The sequence below is a fragment of the Oncorhynchus keta genome, chromosome 22 (assembly GCF_023373465.1).
Source record: "Oncorhynchus keta strain PuntledgeMale-10-30-2019 chromosome 22, Oket_V2, whole genome shotgun sequence".
Lineage (NCBI taxonomy): Eukaryota > Metazoa > Chordata > Actinopteri > Salmoniformes > Salmonidae > Oncorhynchus > Oncorhynchus keta.
Genome location: NC_068442.1, coordinates 37,858,840 through 37,881,282, shown reverse-complemented (window position 1 = coordinate 37,881,282; position 22,443 = coordinate 37,858,840). Strand labels below are relative to the sequence as shown.

At 42.0% G+C, this 22,443-nt stretch overlaps 1 protein-coding gene across 2 annotated transcripts in view; it reads right to left on the bottom strand.

Annotated features, from left to right (window-relative positions):
* Positions 1–55: 55 nt before the first annotated feature.
* The window catches only part of LOC118401426 (ankyrin repeat domain-containing protein 13C), a 59,568-nt gene continuing 37,180 nt past the window's right edge, over positions 56–22,443 (bottom strand). For both annotated transcript variants that reach the window (XM_052475147.1, XM_035798914.2), the window contains exons 4-13: positions 18,133–18,218; positions 17,093–17,138; positions 14,419–14,485; positions 11,070–11,214; positions 10,583–10,714; positions 8,863–9,024; positions 3,045–3,124; positions 2,231–2,329; positions 1,762–1,862; positions 56–1,624 (exon numbers count right to left, since the gene is read on the bottom strand). In XM_052475147.1, the coding sequence (XP_052331107.1) occupies positions 1,494–1,624; positions 1,762–1,862; positions 2,231–2,329; positions 3,045–3,124; positions 8,863–9,024; positions 10,583–10,714; positions 11,070–11,214; positions 14,419–14,485; positions 17,093–17,138; positions 18,133–18,218 (1,049 nt within the window). In that variant the 3' untranslated portion in view covers positions 56–1,493. The remainder of the gene's footprint in view (positions 1,625–1,761; positions 1,863–2,230; positions 2,330–3,044; positions 3,125–8,862; positions 9,025–10,582; positions 10,715–11,069; positions 11,215–14,418; positions 14,486–17,092; positions 17,139–18,132; positions 18,219–22,443) is intronic.

Here is a 22,443-nt window from a genome sequence, read left to right as displayed (position 1 = left end):
ATGTTCAATAACCTGCACCAGTTTTGAAATGCATGCTAAACAAATGGTACACAAGTTCATTGAGACTTTTTATTTGAGTACTTTTTCATATGAAAATAGTGTGGCAGGCTTTTACAAGGTCTTGATGTACAGCTGACATAAATGCATGTGTACATTAGGGTGTGGCTGCTAAAGCCAGGGTCAGAAGTAAAAACATTCACAAGTGAAGAAAGCACACTTCCATTTGCAGCACTAACCAGTGGTATGTGGAACACTGGCTGTCAATAGGCCACTGATCAATGTAAATAGAAAATTGGAGTAGAAGGCATTCTGCCATGTCTACTGGTGCTGAATTGAACACCCTCCAGCTCAGCGAACCCTGTGGCACCCAGCAGAACCACATGAGCACCACTTCAGCGAAGTCCCATTTCATTCCTAAAGAAAGGCATCGTTGAGCTTGTTGGATTTGACCTTTTCCTCAACTAAGGAGCAATATTCTTGCAACAAATGAACACCTGAAATCCTAACTGCAACTCTGCCAAATAGTCCAGTCCTTGGATACTGCAAAACAAGGATGTAAGATCTCACACATAGGTATGTAAGGGAAGATGTCAACTAAGACTTGACTTAATTTTGTCTTTGTCAGACCTAAGAATTGGAGAGACCTTCACCAGCCCAATATTCTATGTACAAAAATATCCATTGCCACCACGATACAAACCAATGACCTCATGGGAGAAATAACATCAACTAACCTTTGCATAAAACTTCTGAAACTCTTCCTGTCATAGAAGACCTCTACTCCCATATTAACAAAAATAAATAAAAAATACAATCATAAGAGGTATTTACACCTTGCGCAGGGAAAGGCCTGGTTTTTCATACCTGTAAAAAGTTCATTTACATTGTACTTCATTTCGTACCTAATCATCTACAGATAACTTCTCAAAAATGTACACCTGGTTAATTTTCATTAACTGAAGTGTAAAGTCTGTTACATAGTTTAGGTAGATTAAGAAAACAAGGCTTGTAATAACTTAATGCCACGCTTGCTGCCAGTCAAGTAGAATAAGACAACTCCGCTCTAGTATAATTGAAATTCCTAGCATTGCTTCCAGATGGATGTTTCAGATGATGTACCAAAAGGTTGAGTATCGACTGGTGCAGTAGGTCCGCCATCTCTGCTGCTCAGCCCAGTACAGACTGGCTGTAGTGCATCTAAACAGTGCCCAAAGTTCAATGACGCTACTCCAAACAAAGCTCTGGATAGTAGCTTCTTGTTGTTTACAGTGGAACAGTATTTATTATTCTCCACATATGTCCCATACAGTGAATTCAGTGCTTTACTACAGGTCAGTTAAGCATAATCCCTTTATAAACATTACATGCACAACATATTTTCACTTCCATTTAAAATCTCACACATTCAATTTATTTTTGTTCTCCTACGACAATTTGATGAAATATCAATGCCTTTTCATAGGTGACCACTTTCCAGTGTCCAGCTGAAGGGGTTAAAGGTCAGGGAAGCGGCTGGAGTCCTCTTTGTACTCAATGGGAATGGTGAAGATGGACTGCTCAAACTCGTCGTAGCGGAACTCTTGAAAAGTCACCGTGGCCGTAATGGTTGGAAAGACAGGGATATCTGTGTGGGGAAAGGATAAAGGGAAACATATTATAACATCATCAGGAAATAATCAGTCAGTCAGTACACATCCAACTGGATCTCTTTTACTGTACAATACGTTTACCACCGACAAAGCAGTATACCATAGTACTTACCCAGCTTGACAGGGAAACCAGGAGGGAGTTTCATTTGAACAAACTCTCTGAGTTTATTGAAGTGCTTGAAGGGAGCTATCACCTCCAGAACGTTTAATAACCTGAAAAAAAAAAAAAAAAGGTATTTCATTCTCACTCAATGAAGAATAGATCACTTCATGCCAGAGAGCACTGCAGGCTACATTCACTGGCACATTCAATTAGTGATGGGGATAATAATAATGAGAGAACGAGGTCTCTGCACACCACAAAAAAAAGGAGGCTATCAGGCAGTTTGTGTCAATCAACCTATTTAGCCCAGAATAAGCAAAAACTAGGTTCACTTCATACAAGCTTAATCTCAGATATCAATACTTCGTGAACATTTTTTATTAAATGTTATTAAAATGTTTAAATTATCCCATTTGTCAACTACTGCTGTCTGGCTCGACTTAAAGGTCGTCTGGGGGAGATCGAAGAGAAGACTTACGATTCAATGCCCAGCGGGAAGTCTTGACTCATGGCTACGGTCGCTTTGAAATTTTTCTTGCTCTCCTTGCATACCAGCTCTCTTCCTAGATGAGGCGCTCTGAAGGAGAAAAAGAGAGAGAATGTCTGTCAGAAAATGAGGTGAAAATGAGGTAAATACCTTCGAAAGAAAAGAAAGGAAGAAAATCTTACTGTGGTCCTGAAAGTGAAATGACTGAAGGGAGTGTATAGAAGCTCTGCACTTCAGTGACATCTAGAAAAATGTCACAATTTAAAAATAAAAATAATTTGAAGGGGGAAGCAGTAGCCGTTTGCTACTGAAACGGTCAACACTAGCGCCTATACCCTCAAAGTCAAACTCCGCCCATTTCTACAATTTATCTTCTTAAAATATTATTTGAAGTCTAAACCTAACCTTAACCACACTGCTAACCTTATGCCTAACACTAACCTTAAATTAAGACCACACATTATTTATTTATTTTTTCCAATTTTGACTTTGGCTGTGGAAGCTAGTGGAAACTAATGAAACCACATCAAGGCATAATAACAAGACAGCTGAACTTGACAGCTCAAGGGTCAGGTTTCTCCAACAGAAAGTAGAACAGCTCTCCACAGCTTTAACTGATGAAGTAAGAGGATTGGCTTGAAATAGAACTATCCACCCACCCTCCCTGTCACAACTGTGCATAAGTGATCCATCTGTCTGTCCTTCATTTAACCCTGTATGTAGACAGACATGACACTAACAATGAGTCAGAGTGCGCGTGAAAGAGAACTTGTGAAGTGTGGTGAGAAGTGATTGTCATACATACTTTCCGTTCTCTGCGTTGATATATTCCTCCCAGGAGATAGTGTTGGGTGAAGGTGCAGTTAGTGACTGTCGCCTCACAGGCTAAAGAGATGGAAACCCAAATGATTGGCAATAATAGACAGCTGGCAACACAAAGCTACACAGAACAAAGTCAAACAAAAGGTCCTAGATAACATACGGACTACAAAGAACACAAACAAAAACACGGTCAGCCAAAACAAACTGTCCACTAAAAGTTCAAAAATAAATAATTATTATTTATGCTTTTCTCGAAAACACTTATTTTTTTCCTAAATTGTTTGTAAGATTTGACCTGTATCCACCTGAAATAAATGAGATGTAGGATGCTGAGGACGGGAGTGACGATCGTTGAGGGCGGACCATATCTTTGCTTACAATCAGATTATAAGTAACCAGCTTAATTACTCACACCACAGAAGGTTGATGGCACCTTAATTGGGGAGGAGGGGCTCGTGGTAATGACTGGAGCGGAATAGGTGGAATGGTATCAACACATCAAACACATGTTTTCCAGGTGTTTGATACCATTCCATTAGCTCCGTTACAGACATTATTATGAGCCGTCCTCCCCTCAGCAGCCTCCTGTGACTCACAGATAACTTAACATGGTCTTAAAGTATACAAGTGTTTTCCATCATTCTCTGTGCCCCAGATCACACAGGATTTTCAGAGGCCTAAACTCGTGACAATCCAAACTTGAACTGGCTTAAGCTGCTGAATTTCACTCTGTACTGGACAACATGACAAAGTCAACACTCCTTCCTCATTGTCCAACTGTAAGATGCACCCGTTTCATATTAACCAATGTCTGTAATGATGCATGCAAGTAATTCAGAATGACTATATAATCTCGTAACTCAAAATAATTATTTGCCCTTTTAGCCATCAGGCCTTTTAGCCATCATGCTTTTTTTGCCATTTGCTGTTGACCACAAGGGCTGTTTATACCATCCTTTTAAGCCTCTGCATCACATGACCATCTGTCCCCCGAAAAGCTCTGTATTAAAACTTTTACTTCTGGAACTCAAGTCTCCTCTTTTACCTTTATGAAGTCAACTTTTTTACTGCACAATTCGTTCTACAATTCTCAACCACATTCGTGTCACTAGAGGGCCCAAGCGCATTACTAATGCTGAGAGCGGGAATGAAAACAGTGGTAAAAACAAATCAATGATTTTACAACTGGACACATACTGCATGAATGAAAAGGGGTAGTTAATTCTCGACACGTGCCTTATCAACAGCACCTTGACCTTAGGTTATCATCTCTGTGGACACACACAGGCATACTACCTCACATAGGTCAGCACACCTGGCTCCACAATAGTCAGAGCAGGAGTACAGTCCGCCCCCTTGGTCATTTCCGGTCACAACTTGCAGACTTGTTTACGTGCTGCTGTGCGTTTTGCTGCTAACCTCACTTTGCTACCTGACAACTTTACGGTTTTTACTTTTAATTACCGTTTATAATTTTTTCCCTGACTCCATTTATTTATTTATCATTATTAATTTTTTTCATTCAACTTTTTCGCTCCGTATGCTTTATCTGGACGTGGTTTGTCAGGACCTCCACCAGCCGAAGCTAAGTAGTAACATTAACATGATGCCTTCTTATTTCAGTCCCTGTACTCATAATATACAGGAGAACGATCGCCTTGCGGCGAGGATAGCCGTGCTGCAAGCCCAGATTCAGACGCAATCGTCCACAGCTTCAGACGCAAAAGTCCACAGACCCACTCCAAAAGGCTTTCGGAGCCATCATCGACTCAGTGGGTTTTGTCCAACAGCTCTCCGGACCTTCTCACTGCCACAGTCATACTCTGGACCTAGTTTTGTTCCATGGAATAAATGTTGTCCTCATAATCCTGGACTATCGGACCACCATTTTATTAAGTTTTCAATCGCAACAAATAATCTGCTCAGACCCCAACCAAGGATCATCAAAAGTCGTGCTATAAATTCTCAGACAACAAAAAGATTCCTTGATGCCCTTCCAGACTCCCTCTGCCTACCCAAGGATGTCAGAGGACACAAATCAGTTAACCACCTAACTGTTTAACCTTGCGCAATACCCTAGATGCAGTTGCACTCCTAAAAACTAAAAACATTTGTCATAAGAAACTAGCTCCCTGGTATACAGAAAATACCCGAGCTCTGAAGCAAGCTTCCAGAAAATTGGAACGGGAATGGCGCCACACCAAACTGGAAGTCTTCTGACTTGCTTGGAAAGACAGTACCGTGCGGTATCGAAGAGCCCTCACTGCTGCTGTATCACCGCCTGGTACGGCAACTGCTCCGCCCACAACCGTAAGGCTCTCCAGAGGGTAGTGAGGTCTGCACAACGCATCACCGGGGGCAAATTACCTGCCCTCCAGGACACCTACACAACCCGATGTCACAGGAAGGCCATAAAGATCATCAAGGACAACAACCACCTGAGCCACTGCCTGTTCACCCCGCTATCATCCAGAAGGCGAGGTCAGTACAGGTGCATCAAAGCTGGGACCGAGAGACTGAAAAACATCTTCTATCTCAAGGCCATCAGACTGTTAAACAGCCATCACTAACATTGAGTGGCTGCTGCCAACACACTGACTCAACTCCAGCCACTTTAATAATGGGAATATATCACTAGCCACTTTAAACAATGCTACTTAATATAATGTTTACATACCCTACATTATTTCTCATATGTATACGTATCTACTGTACTCGATACCATCTACTGCATCTTGCCTATGCCGCTCTGTACCATCACTCATTCATATATCTTTATGTACATATTCTTTATCCCTTTACACTTGTGTGTATAAGGTAGTAGTTTTGAAATTGTTAGCTAGATTACTCGTTGGTTATTACTGCATTGTCGGAACTAGAAGCACAAGCATTTCGCTACACTCGCATTAACATCTGCTAACCATGTGTATGTGACAAATGAAATGAGATTTGATTCGATTTGAAACTCACACACATCCACACTAAGACTGAACTCTCTCTCTGACCTATCACTATGAGTGACTGTGATATTCTCACAGTCCTTTGACTCCCGCCACCCCCGTTGTTGAGTCCACACAGCCTCCAGTCAGTCAGCCGTGCCCCCCGTCGCACCAAGTGTTTTAGACCCCATCCACCTAGTCAATAGTACAGAGCCCTGCTTTAAACCCCCTGCTATCTGTGTCCCCCAGGCACCGCGCTGACCCGCTGTGCCACTACCCTCGGAGTAAACAGAGGAGAACGTCAGTGCTGGGACGGACTCGGCATGTTATTTTTCCCTCAACCTACTTCTGCAAAACGGTTTCCACTGAGCAGGGAATCACTTCTACAAACATGGATGCACGAAGGACTGTGTAAGGAGTTTTTCCCATTCAATACTGAGCTGACAAGAATTGGACAACAGATTAAAAATGCTTGAAAGCATTTACCACCACAGTACAAGGACAACAATACCACAGGGAGTAAATACCACAGGACACATCAACAACACAAAACCCAGTTCACGACAGGACAAAACTAACGAAAACAGAGCCGCCAAAAAGCATATATTGAGCTTTGTGAGTGTCACACCCTGACCTTAGTATTCTTTCTTATTTTAGTTAGGTCAGGGTGTGACATGGGTGATGTATGTGTTTTGTCTTGTCTCAGGGTTTTGTATGTTTATGGGGGTGTTTACTATCTAGGTGTTTTTGTAAGTCTATGGTTGCCTAGATTGGTTCTCAGTTAGAGGCAGCTGTCTATCGTTGTCTCTGATTGGGAACCATATTTAGGCAGCCATATACTTTGGGTATTTTGTGGGTGATTGTTCCTGTTTCCAGTGTTCCTGTTCACGTTACGGGACTGTTTCGTCTTCGTTCATTTTTGTCGGTTTGTTGTTTTTGTTCATTGTTTAAGTTTCCTATTAAATATGGACAATCATCACGCTGAATTTTGGTCCTCCTCTCTTTCACCCGAAGACATTCGTGACAGTGAGGCCATGACTTCCCTTTGTGGAGGGGCTCCCAAAGCAAATTATCTATAGGGCCAAATAGAGGGAAAGCACTGGAACGGTGTGTATAAGGTGCTGCTCTGAGCTTCCATCACTAGAAGGGGGTGCCTGGTATACATGCTCAAGGGTGGAAGAAGGGGGGGTAAAATGCAATGATATGAATGGACAAAGCCGTCGATCATGTGACACCATTCATTCCTATGTGAAGACTCAATAGCGCATTGAAAACAAAAGAAGTCTGTTAAGATGGCGTCTTATGGAGATATAACGTGTGCAGTTTGAGGTACTCTAGGAAGTAACGTTGCAGGCTAGTTCAATGCTGCCCACTCTCATTGAGTAACCCAAGTTGAAGGCCGACCAGGGTAAAGCAGGCTGCCATTAGCAAATAAATGATCCTTGTAAATTTTTCTAATGTGCGATTTTGAAATAATTGGTTCAAGGACATATGGTGCATTCGGAAAGTATTCAGACCCCTTCACCTGTTGCACATTTTGTTACGTTACAGCCTTATTCTAAAATACCCCATAATGACAAAGAAAAAACAGGTTTTTAGAATTGTTTGCAACTGAAATATTATATTTATATAAGTATTCTGACCTTTTACTCAGTACTTTGTTGAAGCACCTTTGGCAGCGATTACAGCCTCGAGTCTTCTTGGGTATGATGCTACAAGCTTGGCACACCTGTATTTGGGGAGTTTCTCTCATTCTTCTCTGCAGATACTCTCAAGCTCTGTCAGGTTGGATGGGGAATGTTGCTGCACAGGTATTTTCAGGTCAATTAAGTTGTAGAAACATCTCAAGAGTGATCAATGGAAACAGGATGCAACTGAGCTCAATTTCAAGTGTCATAGCAAAGGATCTGAATACTTATGTAAATAAGGTATTTCTGTTTGTTTTTTATACATTTGCAAAAGTTTCTAAAAAGCTGTTTTCACTTTCTCATTATGGGGAATTCTGTGTAGATTGATGAGGAAATGTTTTTATTTCATCCATTTTAGAATAAGGCTGTAACATAACAAAATGTGGAAAAAGTGAAGGGGTCTGAACACTTTCCGAATGCACTGTAAATCTGGTGTATTAGAAGCAATTTCCATTCACTCTAATGGGGGATCCGACTTTCTGCTAACAATACCTCCAGTACTGCGGTCGACCTTGAACTTCCGTGTCTTCAATGAGAGGGGGCAGTTCTCCCCTGGCAGAATGCCACAAATGAGGTTTAGAGGGGACATTTTCATTCTGACAGACAGTATGTGCAAAACAAATACAACTATAAAGAAACTAAAGAGGAGTGAGTAGTCCAACTGAAGTATTTCCAAATAAACCACGCAGACGTGTTTCACAGCAAATGAGCCATATGCTAAGTGAAAAGATATGACCCTTTTGTGGTCCATGTCTCATTGACATGTTTTGGTACAGGTGACTGGAAGTGAGAGGAGATCCTGTAGGGGAGGTATATAAGGGTGGCAAGTAGTAGGGTCTGAGAGGGCCTACCCCAAAGGTCCAGCGGGAGAGGAGAGTTTCAGGACTGGACTCGCAGTTATGCTGAAGGTGCAAGCAAACAGTATCTTCACTTTGCACACCGCGCCCAGCTCACAACCACAACAGGTGACATGATACCAGTCGACTCCAGCAGAATTCCAGTTAGAGGCCCCAGCATAGAACTTCAGTCCAAAGCCCCAACTTGGGAGGTCCCACTGCTGAACTAGACAAAGACTGAACCCAAGTACAATGTACCCGTACTCTGCAACTAGAGGGCCTCAAGGCGGGGCTCACCTCCTAGTTTTGCAGCTAAAGGGCATCACAGCGGAGCTCACCTGGTAGTTCTGCTCAATGAGGTTCCCTCCTTTGCTCAGGCTCTCCATGATGGCCTTGTTCCTCAGGATGTCCTCCTCGGTCAGGTGCTCCCGACGCTTCCGTGACTCCAGCACCAGCCCGTTCACGGAGTAGAAATCTGCCAGGAAATTCCCCACACGCTCCTGGAGCGACAAAGGACATGAAAAAAAAACTTGGTCACCAATTTCCCTTCAATACACCTCAAAGGACAAACAGCAATAACCCAATAATAATAGCTCTCCCCAGATGTTTATCAAACACATACTCTGTGTTGGTTACTCTGTTTCATTTGAAACTTTGTTGAGGGGAGGTATAGCACAGGAAATGTGAAAAGGACATGGGTGTCCTGTACTGCATTGAATAACAAGACTGTACTGTAGAGTAGCAGAGGGCACACTGATTAGGGCTGTTATGGTGACTGTATTACCGCCACACCGGCGGTCACGAGTCATGACCTCAGTCAAATTTCACATGACCGTTTAGTCATGGTAACTAGGATTCTCCAAGCTCTGATGCTGCTAATGGTCATTAGTAGCCCACCAAATGTGCTAACTGCCTGGTACTCAGGAGTCTATTGTCCCTTTAATCACTCTGACATCAATGCAAATGCAATCGAAAATCTAAATCAAACACTTCATGAGAGCCCATGAGCTCATGTTGCGCAACATTTCTATAGGCTATGCAATTGTGTTAGAAAATAGAGTTTTGATGGTCTCTATTAAAGAGGAGGATCCTATCAGCTTTCAATAGGCTAGGCCTACTATATTCATTCATTCAGCACATTGCTTTGCTTTACAACAGGAGTATAACCTAGTTGGCTGGCATGAAAATGAACCATAGGAAAAGTGTACTCCATTCGCTATTCAAGTGCATAGATGACATGTCTTTTTTTGCCCTGCCCCTGTTCCCAGATCAATGCGTGATAACGGTCCATTCTAAATCAAAACTCATTTCACACATATACTATTTAGCATATGTAAAGACAATAATAAATTAAGAATAGTCTGATGGGTGACAATATTATCAGTTGTGAATGATGCCCAGCTTGTGTGCAGTAAGGAATGAAACAGTGCAGGCCTTTTTTTCTCTCGACTTTTCCAAATCATAATAGCATACCTCATGTAGCCTCGCTAATAGGTCTATGTGTTTTGATAAGGTTTGCATCACAACTAAAGTGGCCAAATAACTTCCTAAAATTAAGCACATTAATCCGCTTTACAAGGGGTGTAGAGCCTAACTGACATACATAAGCGGCGCGTGAATTTCAAGTTTAGGGAAGATCATTCTCACCATATAAATGCACCTTAACAAAGAAACAGGTCCTCCTATATGCTTAATTTTGAGACAAGTCAGAGTATGCTATTCTGTTCTTCTGAAATAGACTACATTGTTCTTCATGTTTCTTTAGACCTGTCCAAAATAAATAATGCATTTATTGTGATGTGTAGGCTATATTAAATTGATTCATTAGACTTTTTAAAATGTCAATGTTCCAAAGGTCTACATCAGTGGCTTGTAGGTTATGCATAGAAGTCAGGAGATGCTAAATATGTTTATGTTAATTAACGGTCAATTACAGTGAGACCGGCAGTTATTTGCTTGACAATCACCGACTGACAAAATATAATGACCGCCACTGCCCTAATTCTGAGAAAGATACATTTTAGGATTTGACAGAGAGAGACAGATGTATAAATCAACCGTTTTGTCCTCTCGGAACAGCCAGCCAGTCTGGGCTCTGGAGAAGGTGATGGACTTGGTGGAGAGAGTGGCAGAGTAAACATCGCTGCTCATAAGGATGTCCACCTCTTCCTCTGTCTCCATCTCTGACTCCTGGAACACAAGGAGCCACCGCCACGTTGGTAAGCAGGTAGAAGCCTTCTGCACACACACACGCACGCACACACACACACACACACACACACACACACACACACACACACACACACACACACACACACACACACACACACACACACACACACACACACACACACACACACACACACACACACACACACACACACACACACACACACACACACACACACACACACACTTCACAAAAACAGGGCTCACAGAGTTCAGAAGCAAGGTGCCCAGTTTTTAAAGGTGGAATAAAAAACTGTCAGGAACATTAGCTAGAGAAGTGCAAAAACAACAACTTCAGCATCAAGTCCTGTCTCACCTCGTGGTGTATCCGTTGGTACACCTTCTGTTCATTGTCCAGCACCACAAAGGACTCCGAGGGGATGGCGTCGCCATTGAAGATGAAGCTGAGGTCACCACGTTGGCACTTCATATCTGTGAAGTCTATGAGAGTGGTGTCCAGTCTATGACCATAGAGAGAGAAAGGTTGAATTTCAAACCACTTCATGGGTATATATATAATGTCAATAGCACCAGTATCAGCACATTAAAACAGCACATATTGCCTCCAGTTCATACGTATGCTTAATGATTACTCACATCAACAGTGGGGCAAAAAAGTATTTAGTCAGCCACCAATTGTGCAAGTTCTCCCACTTAAAAAGATGAGAGGCCTGTCATTTTCATCATAGGTACACTTCAACTATGACAAGACAACATGAAGAAGAAAAAAAATCTGAAAATCACATTGTAGGATTTTTAATTTATTTATTTGCAAATTATGGTGGAAAATAAGTATTTGGTCAATAACAAAAGTTTCTCAGTACTTTGTTAAATACCCTTTGTTGGCAATGACAGAGGTCAAACGTTTTCTGTAAGTCTTCACAAGGTTTTCACACACTGTTGCTGGTATTTTGGCCCATTCCTCCATGCAGATCTCCTCTAGAGCAGTGATGTTTTGGGGCTGTTGCTGGCAACACGGACTTTCAACTCCCTCCAAAGATTTTCTATGGGGTTGAGATCTGGAGACTGGCTAGGCCACTCCAGGACCTTGAAATGCTTCTTACAAAGCCACTCCTTCCTGTTGCCCGGGCAGTGTGTTTGGGATCATTGTCATGCTGAAAGAACCAGCCACGTTTCATCTTCAATGCCCTTGCTGATGCTGATGGAAGGAGGTTTTCACTCAAAATCTCACGATACATGGCCCCATTCATTCTTTCCTTTACACGGATCAGTCATCCTGGTCCCTTTGCAGAAAAACAGCCCCAAAGCATGATGTTTCCACCTACTGCTCCACAGTAGGTATGATGTTCTTTGGATGCAACTCAGCATTCTTTGTCCTCCAAACATGATGAGTTGAGTTTTTACCAAAAAGTTATATTTTGGTTTCATCTGACCATATGACATCTCTAGCAAACTTCAGACAGGCCTGGACATGTACTGGCTTAAGCAGGGGGACCCGTCTGGCACTGCAGGATTTGAGTCCCTGGCGGCGTAGTGTGTTACTGATGGTGGGCTTTGTTACTTTGGTCCCAGCTCTCTGCAGGTCATTCACTAGGTCCCCCCGTGTGGTTCTGGAATTTTTGCTCACCGTTCTTGTGTTCATTTTGACCCCACGGGGTGAGATCTTGCGTGGAGCCCCAGATCGAGGGAGATTATCAGTGGTCTTGTATGTCTTCCATTTCCTAATAATTGCTCCCACAGTTGATTTCTTCAAACCAAGCTGCTTACCTATTGCAGATTCAGTCTTCCCAGCCTGGTGCAGGTCTACAATTCTGTTTCTGGTGTCCTTTGACAGCTCTTTGGTCTTGGCCATGGTGGAGTTTGGAGTGTGACTGTTTGAGGTTGTGGACAGGTGTCTTTTATACTGATAACAAGTTCAAACAGGTGCCATTAATACAGGTAACGAGTGGAGGACAGAGGAGCCTCTTAAAGAAGAAGTTACAGGTCTGTGAGAGCCAGAAATCTTGCTTGTTTGTAGGTGACCAAATACTTATTTTCCACCATAATTTGCAAATAAATTCATTAAAAATCCTACAATGTGATTTTCTGGATTTGTTTTCCTAATTTTGTCTGTCATAGTTGAAGTGTACCTATGATGAAAATTACAGGCCTCTCTCATCTTTTTAAGTGGGAGAACTTGCACAATTGGTGGCTGACTAAATACTTTTTTGCCCCACTGTATATGTGCTGCACATAGACACGAAAGGGAGAGTGAGAGGTAAGACAGAGCGGAGACTTTCAACCATTGGAATGTAAATTAAGTTATGCCTTGCCCCCCCTCTCCAACTGACATTTTGAAAGCATGTTAGAGAACTTTCTTTCTTTACCACCCACTCACCACAACATGCATACACTTTCATGTGTCTGAGAATAATTATCCCTGAATCTCCAGCGTTGCATAGATTCAGAGCAGGGGAGAAGTGGGGAGGAGGGGTGGCAATTTGTGAGGCAAGTAACCTAGCAACGCCTGAAAACACTTTGATTTGTCTGTCTCTGTGAGCATGTGCGTGAGTATCACGGTATGCCAGAGCTGCGTGTTGTAAAATGCAGGCCATTTGAAGAACAACACAGTCTGAACCTGGCTTCTTGTCAATGAACACTGAGGCTTGTAAATCTTAGCAACACAGCATACATTAACCAGCCTGCTAACAATTAAACCCGATAACCTGTATTCTGTATTTTCCAACTGGTGATATCAGTTCGCTACTGGATGGGGAATAATTGAATGTGACGACTTGGCGCTGGGACAATTATAATGTAGTCGGTAGGGTTAGAGTAGGTGTTGGTTATCTCTTTAACTAAGTGTAAATATTTGGAGAGGGATGACGAGGTAATAGAACTGCAAACAGATGCCGTGCTGCTCAGTCACAGCAGTGCAAGAACCGATTTCACACTCTAGTTAACCGTTCTTGTCATTAGCCACCGTGCTGGGGTTGGCTTTACAGAAGCCCATAAAGCTGAGAGCGAGTGTAGTGTTCAAGGCCAGGAATCTTTACTGAACTGAAAAGGGCTCTAAAAGCTTGAAAGTGCTTCAATAAAGGGTTTTATCAAGGCATATTGACCTTTATTATCGTGGGTTTTACCATATCTCATTGACTTTTTCAGTATAATACTAAAGCTGAGGACATCACTCAGGAGAAGCACCAGTCTAATGTTGTTGGATGGACAGAGGTGGCTCCTTGGGTTTGTCCATAGGGGAAAGCTCAATACCTGACTCTTTCTGCATTTAACGAAACTGCATCTCTGCCCTACCAAGACTAGGACAAGATGGCTGAAGGAGAAACAGACTGGCACCCAACCAAAGCTAAAGATTGGTGAAGAACAGTGTATCAATTTTGAGCTGCGGAGGAGGAGAAGCAACATTGTGCATTGTGTGTGTGTGTGGACAAACTTTGAACAGGCTGTAACAGCTGAGACCAGTACAGTACTGGTTAATGAATCAGTGATCCATGATGGCACACCCATCTCTTTATTAAGTGTTGTAACCTGTTTGACATGCTTATTTGTTACAATGATCTTGTCTTTTGTCTTGTCTTCTGGTTTGTCTTTTGGCTTCAAGCAAATTGTTGCTAAACAAACACCTCACTGTGTAAGTGATCCGACGTCTGCCGAGCAGTCCTCCAAGCAGATCAGATTTTTGTTGAACAAAGGATGACTTGACTCACCTGATGTTGATCCCCTGTTTGTAGATCTTACAGGCGTCAGAGGGCAGGATTCTGGAAAGCAAAGGCACTGCAACATGGGGAAATAGATGGTCCTAAATTTAGAAACTCCAACCACTTCAAAGTTCCTATATTCCCTCTTTCAGAGCCCATACCTGCACAGGAATATGCAGTTCTGCAGTTTAATATTTAACACTCTTTACAAGCCTACACCAGACTGTCATTAAATAATGACTTCCAAAGTCCTGCACCTTATCAAGGTCTCAGTCACAGAACTAGAAAAGAGATGCGGAAGGTATTATGTGACTGATTTAGGTTATGTGCAAATAGGATTTGAGACCACTTCTGACCCTTGGAGACACCACACTATTGTTGATGTTCCAATAATTACGTTAGCATGCTGTACTATATTGCTTCATTATAAACTGGGTGGTACGAGCCCTGAATGCTGATTGTCTGAAAGCCGTGGTATATCAGACCGTATTTTTTTTTAAATAAAGGAGATCGCACACTCTAGGAGCTCAGATTAAAAAAATATTTTATGTCCAACATTTCAACAAAACTCCCTCTCCTAGGGAGGGTGACATGGCATCAAACATGTACCCTCCCTAGGAGAGTGGGTGACCTCGACAATTGGATCTTTAACTTAAAGGCCCTTGCTCCCTTCGGTCTCAACGTAGACTTTGATCTGAAGCCATTCTTGTGATTATTGTGATTTTGCTGTTGTAAATGTTTGTAGGCTTATGTAGCCAAATTGTATCTATGATCATACGCTATCCATTTATGTTTTTTGTATGCTATTTTAATATATGAGAATTAACCAATGATATCAGGCCACACCCGGCCATGATTACAGACACCTGTGTGTGTCTTTTGACACTATTTAAACAAGTCATCCCGCAGTGTTTGTCATTATACCCTGATGAAGGCAGCTTGTCTGTCTAAACGTTGGACATAAATATTTTTGCATCTGAGCTCCTAGAGTGTGCGGCTCTCCTTTATTTTTTAAAGTGTTCCACTCCGCTAGCCAGCACCTCACCTAAATAGTTGTGCGTTTCTTTCGCCTCTAGATTATATCAGACCGTATACCATGGGCATGACAAAACATTTATTTTTATGGCTAATTACTAATTACGTTGGTAACCAGTTTATAATAGCAATAAGGCACCTCGGGGGTTTATGGTATATTGCCAATATACCATGGCTAAGGGCTGTAATCAAGGCACTCCGCGTTGCGTCTTGCCTAAGAACAGCCCTGGTATACTGGCCATATACCACACCCCCTTGGGCTATATTGCTTAATTCTAATGCATATATAAGTATGCTAGCATGGATATTGGAACAGAGCCTATGAATGCCATGTGTGCCAGCAGTGCATCTCGCTCTGAGAGGAAATCAATTCCCTTTGATCTGCACTAGTACAGACTGGACAACGTGTCTGTTTTATCCCCAGAATATTGAAAAGGACTGCTGGGGTCCTGGTGTCTCAATGTCTGAGGTGAAACGTTTAGAATGTTTCAGATAGAAATTGAATTAACAGAGCTGGCTCAATTCTCTGTTATATCTGTTCTGCACTATAGAATTCCATCTGAATGTTCTATGATGTTTCACCCTCCTGAACAGTGATCATTTAAAAGGCATCTCCCAATACATTCTTTACATTTGAGCCCTTGCCACATAGGGGCACTCGGCTCCATCCCCTGTCAAATTCTACCAATTCACACAATCAGGATCCCTTTCTTTACTGTTGTGAACAGTCACACAATCTTTACAAGCAGGTCAATATTTAACATGGACATGTGAACACACTCTTGACTTACACTGGACATTCAGCCAAAGTCATTTGGGACATTTGTAACATTATTTTCTCTATAATGTATTCCAAGAAACGATAGGCATTGCGTGAATAATGCATCTAAAAATAAGATTCATTGATTCTCTCTCTTGCGCTCGACCTCTGAATGCTCGGCTATGAAAAGCCAACTGGCATTTACTAAGGTGCTGACCTTTTGCACCCTCTATAACCCCTATGATTATTATTTGACCCTGCTGGTAATTTATGAACGTTTTACATTCTGAAGAACGATATGGCATTAATGACAATGTTATAATCGCTACCCAGCACAGCCAGAAGAGGACTGGCCACCGCTTGGAGCCCGGTTCCTCTCTAGGTTTCTAGACATTGTGTTTTACCTAGACATTGTGCTTCTACATCTGCACTGCTTGCTCTTTGGGATTTTAGGCTGGATTTCTGTATAAGCACTCTGCTGTAAAAAGGGTTTTATAAAATACATTACATTTGATTGATGTACAAGTTAATAGGCCTTAGTAATGCTGGTGGTGGGATGATGTATTGCCACCACCAGGGGGAGTGTCTGTCTTTCTGTCAGTGTGTGTGTGTGGGGGGGGGGGGTGAGCCACTCCCTCCAGCGGATTATCTCAGGCTTGTAAACAATCTCTATTATTTTTATTATTATTATTATTATTATCGCTATTAAGAGATAGCACCATATTAACACAAACACACTCTGTTTAACAATGTCAACCATGCTAGTTTTTCAACTTGAATCTAAGTAGATGCACTCTGTCGTTAAAAATAAACTGATCAGTTGTAGTGAGTAGGCCTGGTTGTGGGTAATTTTATTATATACTTGTGTGGAATGCAAATCAAACTCACCCCAGCTTTGAAAGTCCCAGTGAAGCTCCAAGTAAAAGTCTCCCAGCTGGAAAGAAACAGAATATCAATTACATTATCAATCAAAATACACCAGAGTAACAGAGGAAGAGTAGACCTGACAGACATTACCATATCAAAGATGGCCTAGTTGAGCCTCATTTTCTTCAATGAGTTTAGAATCCAATATGTAGTTAAAATGCTCTGAAATTACACAGCTGTCCCAACTAATCTCACAGTACTGACCAGAAATAAAACCTCCTGTGATGTAATATTAATAATAACGCATCACATCTCTGAGAAATATAAGAGAGTTAAGAGAGAATCTCTCTCTGACATCACAGGAATGATAATATCCTCTCATCTAACACAGGAGAGAACTGCTCTCTCATCCCTTTCCTCCATCGCGCTCTCCTTCTCTTCATCACTCAGGTTCATCGTCTTGGGGAGTCACAACTGACCTGGTAGTGGCTTATGCCCAGGGCACCAGATGTTTATGCCCACAGCGTACCCTCGACAACATCATGCCAGCCACAGTGCTGCAAGGCTCCCCAAAGCCCAGACTATCAACTGTGTGTGTGAGTGTGCAAGTGGGTGTGTGGAGTGGAGAATCTGCCTCCCCCTGTGTCGTTAGAATGTTTATGAGAATGTCACCTTTCATGCAGGTTGACCCATGCAGGTTGGCCCATGTTGCTGTCTGTCTGCATAATCCCTGAGCGTAGGCGACTAGGGCGAGGGCATATTCACTGCATGTAGTGGGTTGTTCTCTGGGGGTGCATTGTTGTGATGACAGTAGTTAGTGTGAGACTGAGTGACTGATAGTGCCTGGGTCTGTGTGTGTTTAAGACATTTTGCTACATCAGGGAAATAATCCTGCAGCAACAGGAAATATAAATTATTATGTAGACATTTTTGTAGTTGTAGTTGTTAAGTGGACATTGCAGACTTCAGAAGCCTTTTTACACCTCAAATACACTACAAGGGATCAGGGATATTAAATAACAACGGGGGAAAGAGAGAGAGAGAGAGACTCAGTGCCGTACCTCTTTGAGGGCGTTCAGTAACTTTGGCCTCTTGTCCGCCACACTTTCTCTGGATTGCTGTTTCAGCTTCCTTAGCAGCGCTGTGACTGACAGAGACAAGTACAGAGAGAGCGAGGAGTGAGACCACAACTACATACGGCAATAACAATCATCATTACTGGAATCTCTAGGTATTGGTCTTCAAGAGGAAGTATCCAATCAACTGCATTGCACATTGCTAAATAGAGGATCACATTTCACCATGCAAATTGCATTGAACTTGACCCCAATCTATACTGTATGCTTTTAAAAGCTTAGTTGCGATGACTGAATCATTTGGTGTCTGGGTAGCTAAGCATCACATCATTCAAATCTTGATCACACAGTACAGCATTGTACAGTATTAAAGCACATGACACTGTCAATGAATTTCAATAATGGGAGAAACACACCAACTGACTGCTAATTCTAGTCCCTGATATACACTATATTGACTTCCTAGAGTGAAATGGCATAACAGGCTTTACAACCCCCACCAACTACACTGCTGGTAGGGATCACATATATTCCAGGAAGTTCAAAGAGGGAAATGAGATGAACAATAAAGTGGACCATTAATGAGATACCTCTGTTAGCTCTTTAATGACCTGAGGGAGGACAAACAGAGCAGAGACTTTTAACCATGACAACCCAGCTTAACAAGCTTTCAGCCTAATTCCTCTCGTTTTCATACAAATAAAACAGAGCTGAAACAGCCACACCCGACTAACATTTATCTGTGGTTCAAAGAGAGGTGGGAACAACAGCTAATTGCAGTTATAGGAGGTGTCAGGGGATTAAACGACAATGTGAGCAATCTACATACATGCTTTTAGAAGAAAACAGCTTTTATGAAATAAAAACCACAAACCTCCAATAAAAGGAATGGAATCATGTCACAGACAACCATATAGTGTTTAATTTGGTCATTTCAAATGCAGGGGCTGAAGTAGGCTTAATCTGTCCATTCAATCACACAGGTTGTTTTCCGAACAAACACACACACAAATCCCACAATAATAAGCTAACTGTAGGCCTACACATGTATTCTTTATTCTGTGCATCCCAGGAAAATAACCTCTCCCTCAATGTCAACAAAACAAAGGAGCTGATCGTGGACTTCAGAAAACAACAGAGGAGCACCCCCCCATCCACATCGACGGGGCCGCAGTAGAGAAGATGAAAAACGTCAAGTTCCTCGTCGTACACATCACTGACAATCTGAAATGGTCCACCCACACGGAGTGGGGTGAAGAAGGCACAAAACAGTGCCTCTTCAACTTCAGGAGGCTGAAGAAATTCGGCTTGGCCCCTAAGACCCTCACAAACTTCTACAGATGCATCATGGAGAGCATCCTGTCGGGCTGTATCACCACCTGGTACGGCAACTGCACCAAGCGCAACCACAGGACTCTCCAGAGAATGGAACGATCTGCCTAGCCTCCAGGATATCTACAGCACCTGAGCCATGGCCTGTTCACCCCGCTACCATCCAGAACACGAGGTCAGTACAGGTGCATCAAAGCTGGGACTGAGAGACTGAAAAACAGTTTATATCTCAAGGCCATCAGACTGTTAAATAGTCACCACAAGCCGGCCTTCACCCAGTACCCTGCCCTGAACTTTAGTCACTTACACTTGCCGGCTACCACCCGGTTTCTCAAACCTGCACCTTAGAGGTTGCTGCCCTATTGTACATAGTCATGGAACACTGGTCACTTTAATGTTTACATAGGTTTTTACCCACTTCATATGTATATACTGTATTTTAGTCAAGGCTATCCTATTCAACTATTGCTGTACATATACTATTCTATCCACGTATTCTTCAGATATATAAATTCTATCAATATACTGTACATAATGTCCACACATCCCATCATATACAGTACCAGTCAAAAGTTTGGACACACCTACTCATTCCAGGGTTTTTCTTTATTTTTACTATTTTCTACATTGTAGAATACTATTGAAGACATCAAAATGATGAAATAACACATATGGAATCATGTAGTAACCAAAAAAGTGTTAAACAAAACCAAAAAATATGATATATTTGAGATTCTTCAAAGTAGCCACCCTTGATGACAGCTTTGCACACTCTTGGCATTCTTTCAACGAGCTTCATGAGGTAGTCACCTGGAATGTGTTTCAATTAGAAGGTGTGCCTTGTTAAAAGTTAATTTGTAGAATTTCTTTCCTTCTTACTTTGAAGAATCTCAAATAAATGTTGATTTGTTTAACACTTTTTTGGTTACTACATGATTCTGTGTTATTTAATAGTTTTGATGTCTTAACTATTATTCTACAATGTAGAAAATAGTACAAATAAAGTAAAACCCTTGAATGAGTAGATGTGTACAAACTTTTGACTGGTATTGTGTGTGTAAATACCCCTAGACTTGTTTCACATTTTGTTACGTTACAGCCTCATAAATATACACACACAATACCCCATAATGACAAAGCAAAAACAGATTTATTTTTTGGGGTCAATTTATATATAAAAAAATGGAAATTCACATAAGTATTCAGAACCTTTACTCAGTACTTTGTGGAAGCACTTTTGGCAGCAATTACAGCCTTGAGTCTTCTTCGGTATGATGCTACAAGCTTGGCAGATTTGTATTTGGGTAGTTTTTCCCATTCTAATCTGCAGATCGTCTTAAGCTTTGTCAGGTTGGATGAGGAGTGTTGCCGCACAGCTATTTTCAGGTGAAAAACACCCCCACAGCATGATGCTGCCACCACCATGCTTCACAGTAGGAATGATCCAAGGTTTCCTCCAGACATGACGCTTGGCATTCTGGCCAAAGACTCCAAACGGGCTGTCAAGTGCCTTTTACTGAGGAGTGGCTTCTGTCTGGCCTCTCTACCATAAAGGCATGATTGGTAGAGTGTTGTAGAGATGTTTGTCCTTCTGGAAGGTTCTCCCATCTCCACAGAGGAACTCTAGAGCACTGTCAGAGTGACCATCGGGTTCTTGGTCACCTCCCTGACCAAGACCCTTCTCCCCCGATTGCTCAGTTTGGCTGGGCAGCCAGCTCTAGGAAGAGTCCTAGGTTGTTCCAAACTTCTTCCATTTAAGAATGATGGAAGCCACTGTGTTCTTGGGGATCTTCAATGCTGCAGAAATGATTTGGTACCCTTCCACTGATCTGTGCCTCGACACAATCCTGTCTCGGAGCTCTACGGACAATAACTTCAACCTCATGGCTTGGTTTTTGCTCTGACATGCACTGTCAACTGTTGGACCTTATATAGACAGGTGTGTGTGCCTTTCCATAACATGTCCAATCAATTGAATTTACCACAGGTGGACTCCAATCAAGTTGTAGAAACATCTCAAGGATGATCAATGGAAACAGAATGCACTTGAGCCCAATTTCAAGTCTCATGGCAAAGTGACTGAATACTTATGTAAATGTGATATTTAAGTTTTTCTAAAAAACTGTTTTTGCTTATGGGGTATTGTGTTCAGATTATCGAGGATTTCTATTTATTTAATCAATTTTAGAATAAGGCTGTTAACGTAATAAAAATGTGGAAAAAGTCAAGGGTTCTGAATTCTTTCTGAAGGCATTGTATCTACACATATATGATGGGATGTGTAGACAATAATGTACATTTTTTTAGACTCCGGACTGACACGGCTCGTCCTCATATTTCTATATTTCTTAATTCCGTTCTCTTACTTTTAGATGTGTGTATTGTTAGATATTACTGTACTGTTGGAGCTAGAAACACAAGCATTTTGATATATCCCCAATAATATCTGCTAAATATGTGTACGCAACCAATAAAAATGGATTTGAGTTCACAGACCCAAAGAGGAAACCAAAGGAAGCAGAGACATTGGTGCTGTTAATGAAACTAGGCCACGGGGGCCACGCTCTGTGCTATGTTTTGGTGTTTTGGGGGCCAGGCACCTCTCTGTTTTTCGCAGGCCTAGTTGCCTAATGAGAGGCGACAGGCTCCGGATGGGCGAGCCTCCTGATCCTCACCGTCCCTCGGTGGGAGAGACCAGAGAGGGGAGAGGAGGGAGGAATAACTCACCATCTGCCCACAGACCACCCAGCATAAATGGGCTGAGCTGACACGGACCTCAACACTGGACCACCTCTCTATAATTAGGCCTATTCACCCTCATACAGACCAAATCATGGCTATAGAAGCAATTTCCTGTCTGAAAGGGGTCTGGATTGTTAATAATAAATCATTATAGATCATGTATTATTAATGCTAATGAATCCACCACATAACCAAGACCTGAAATAATATTGTTTATCCAAC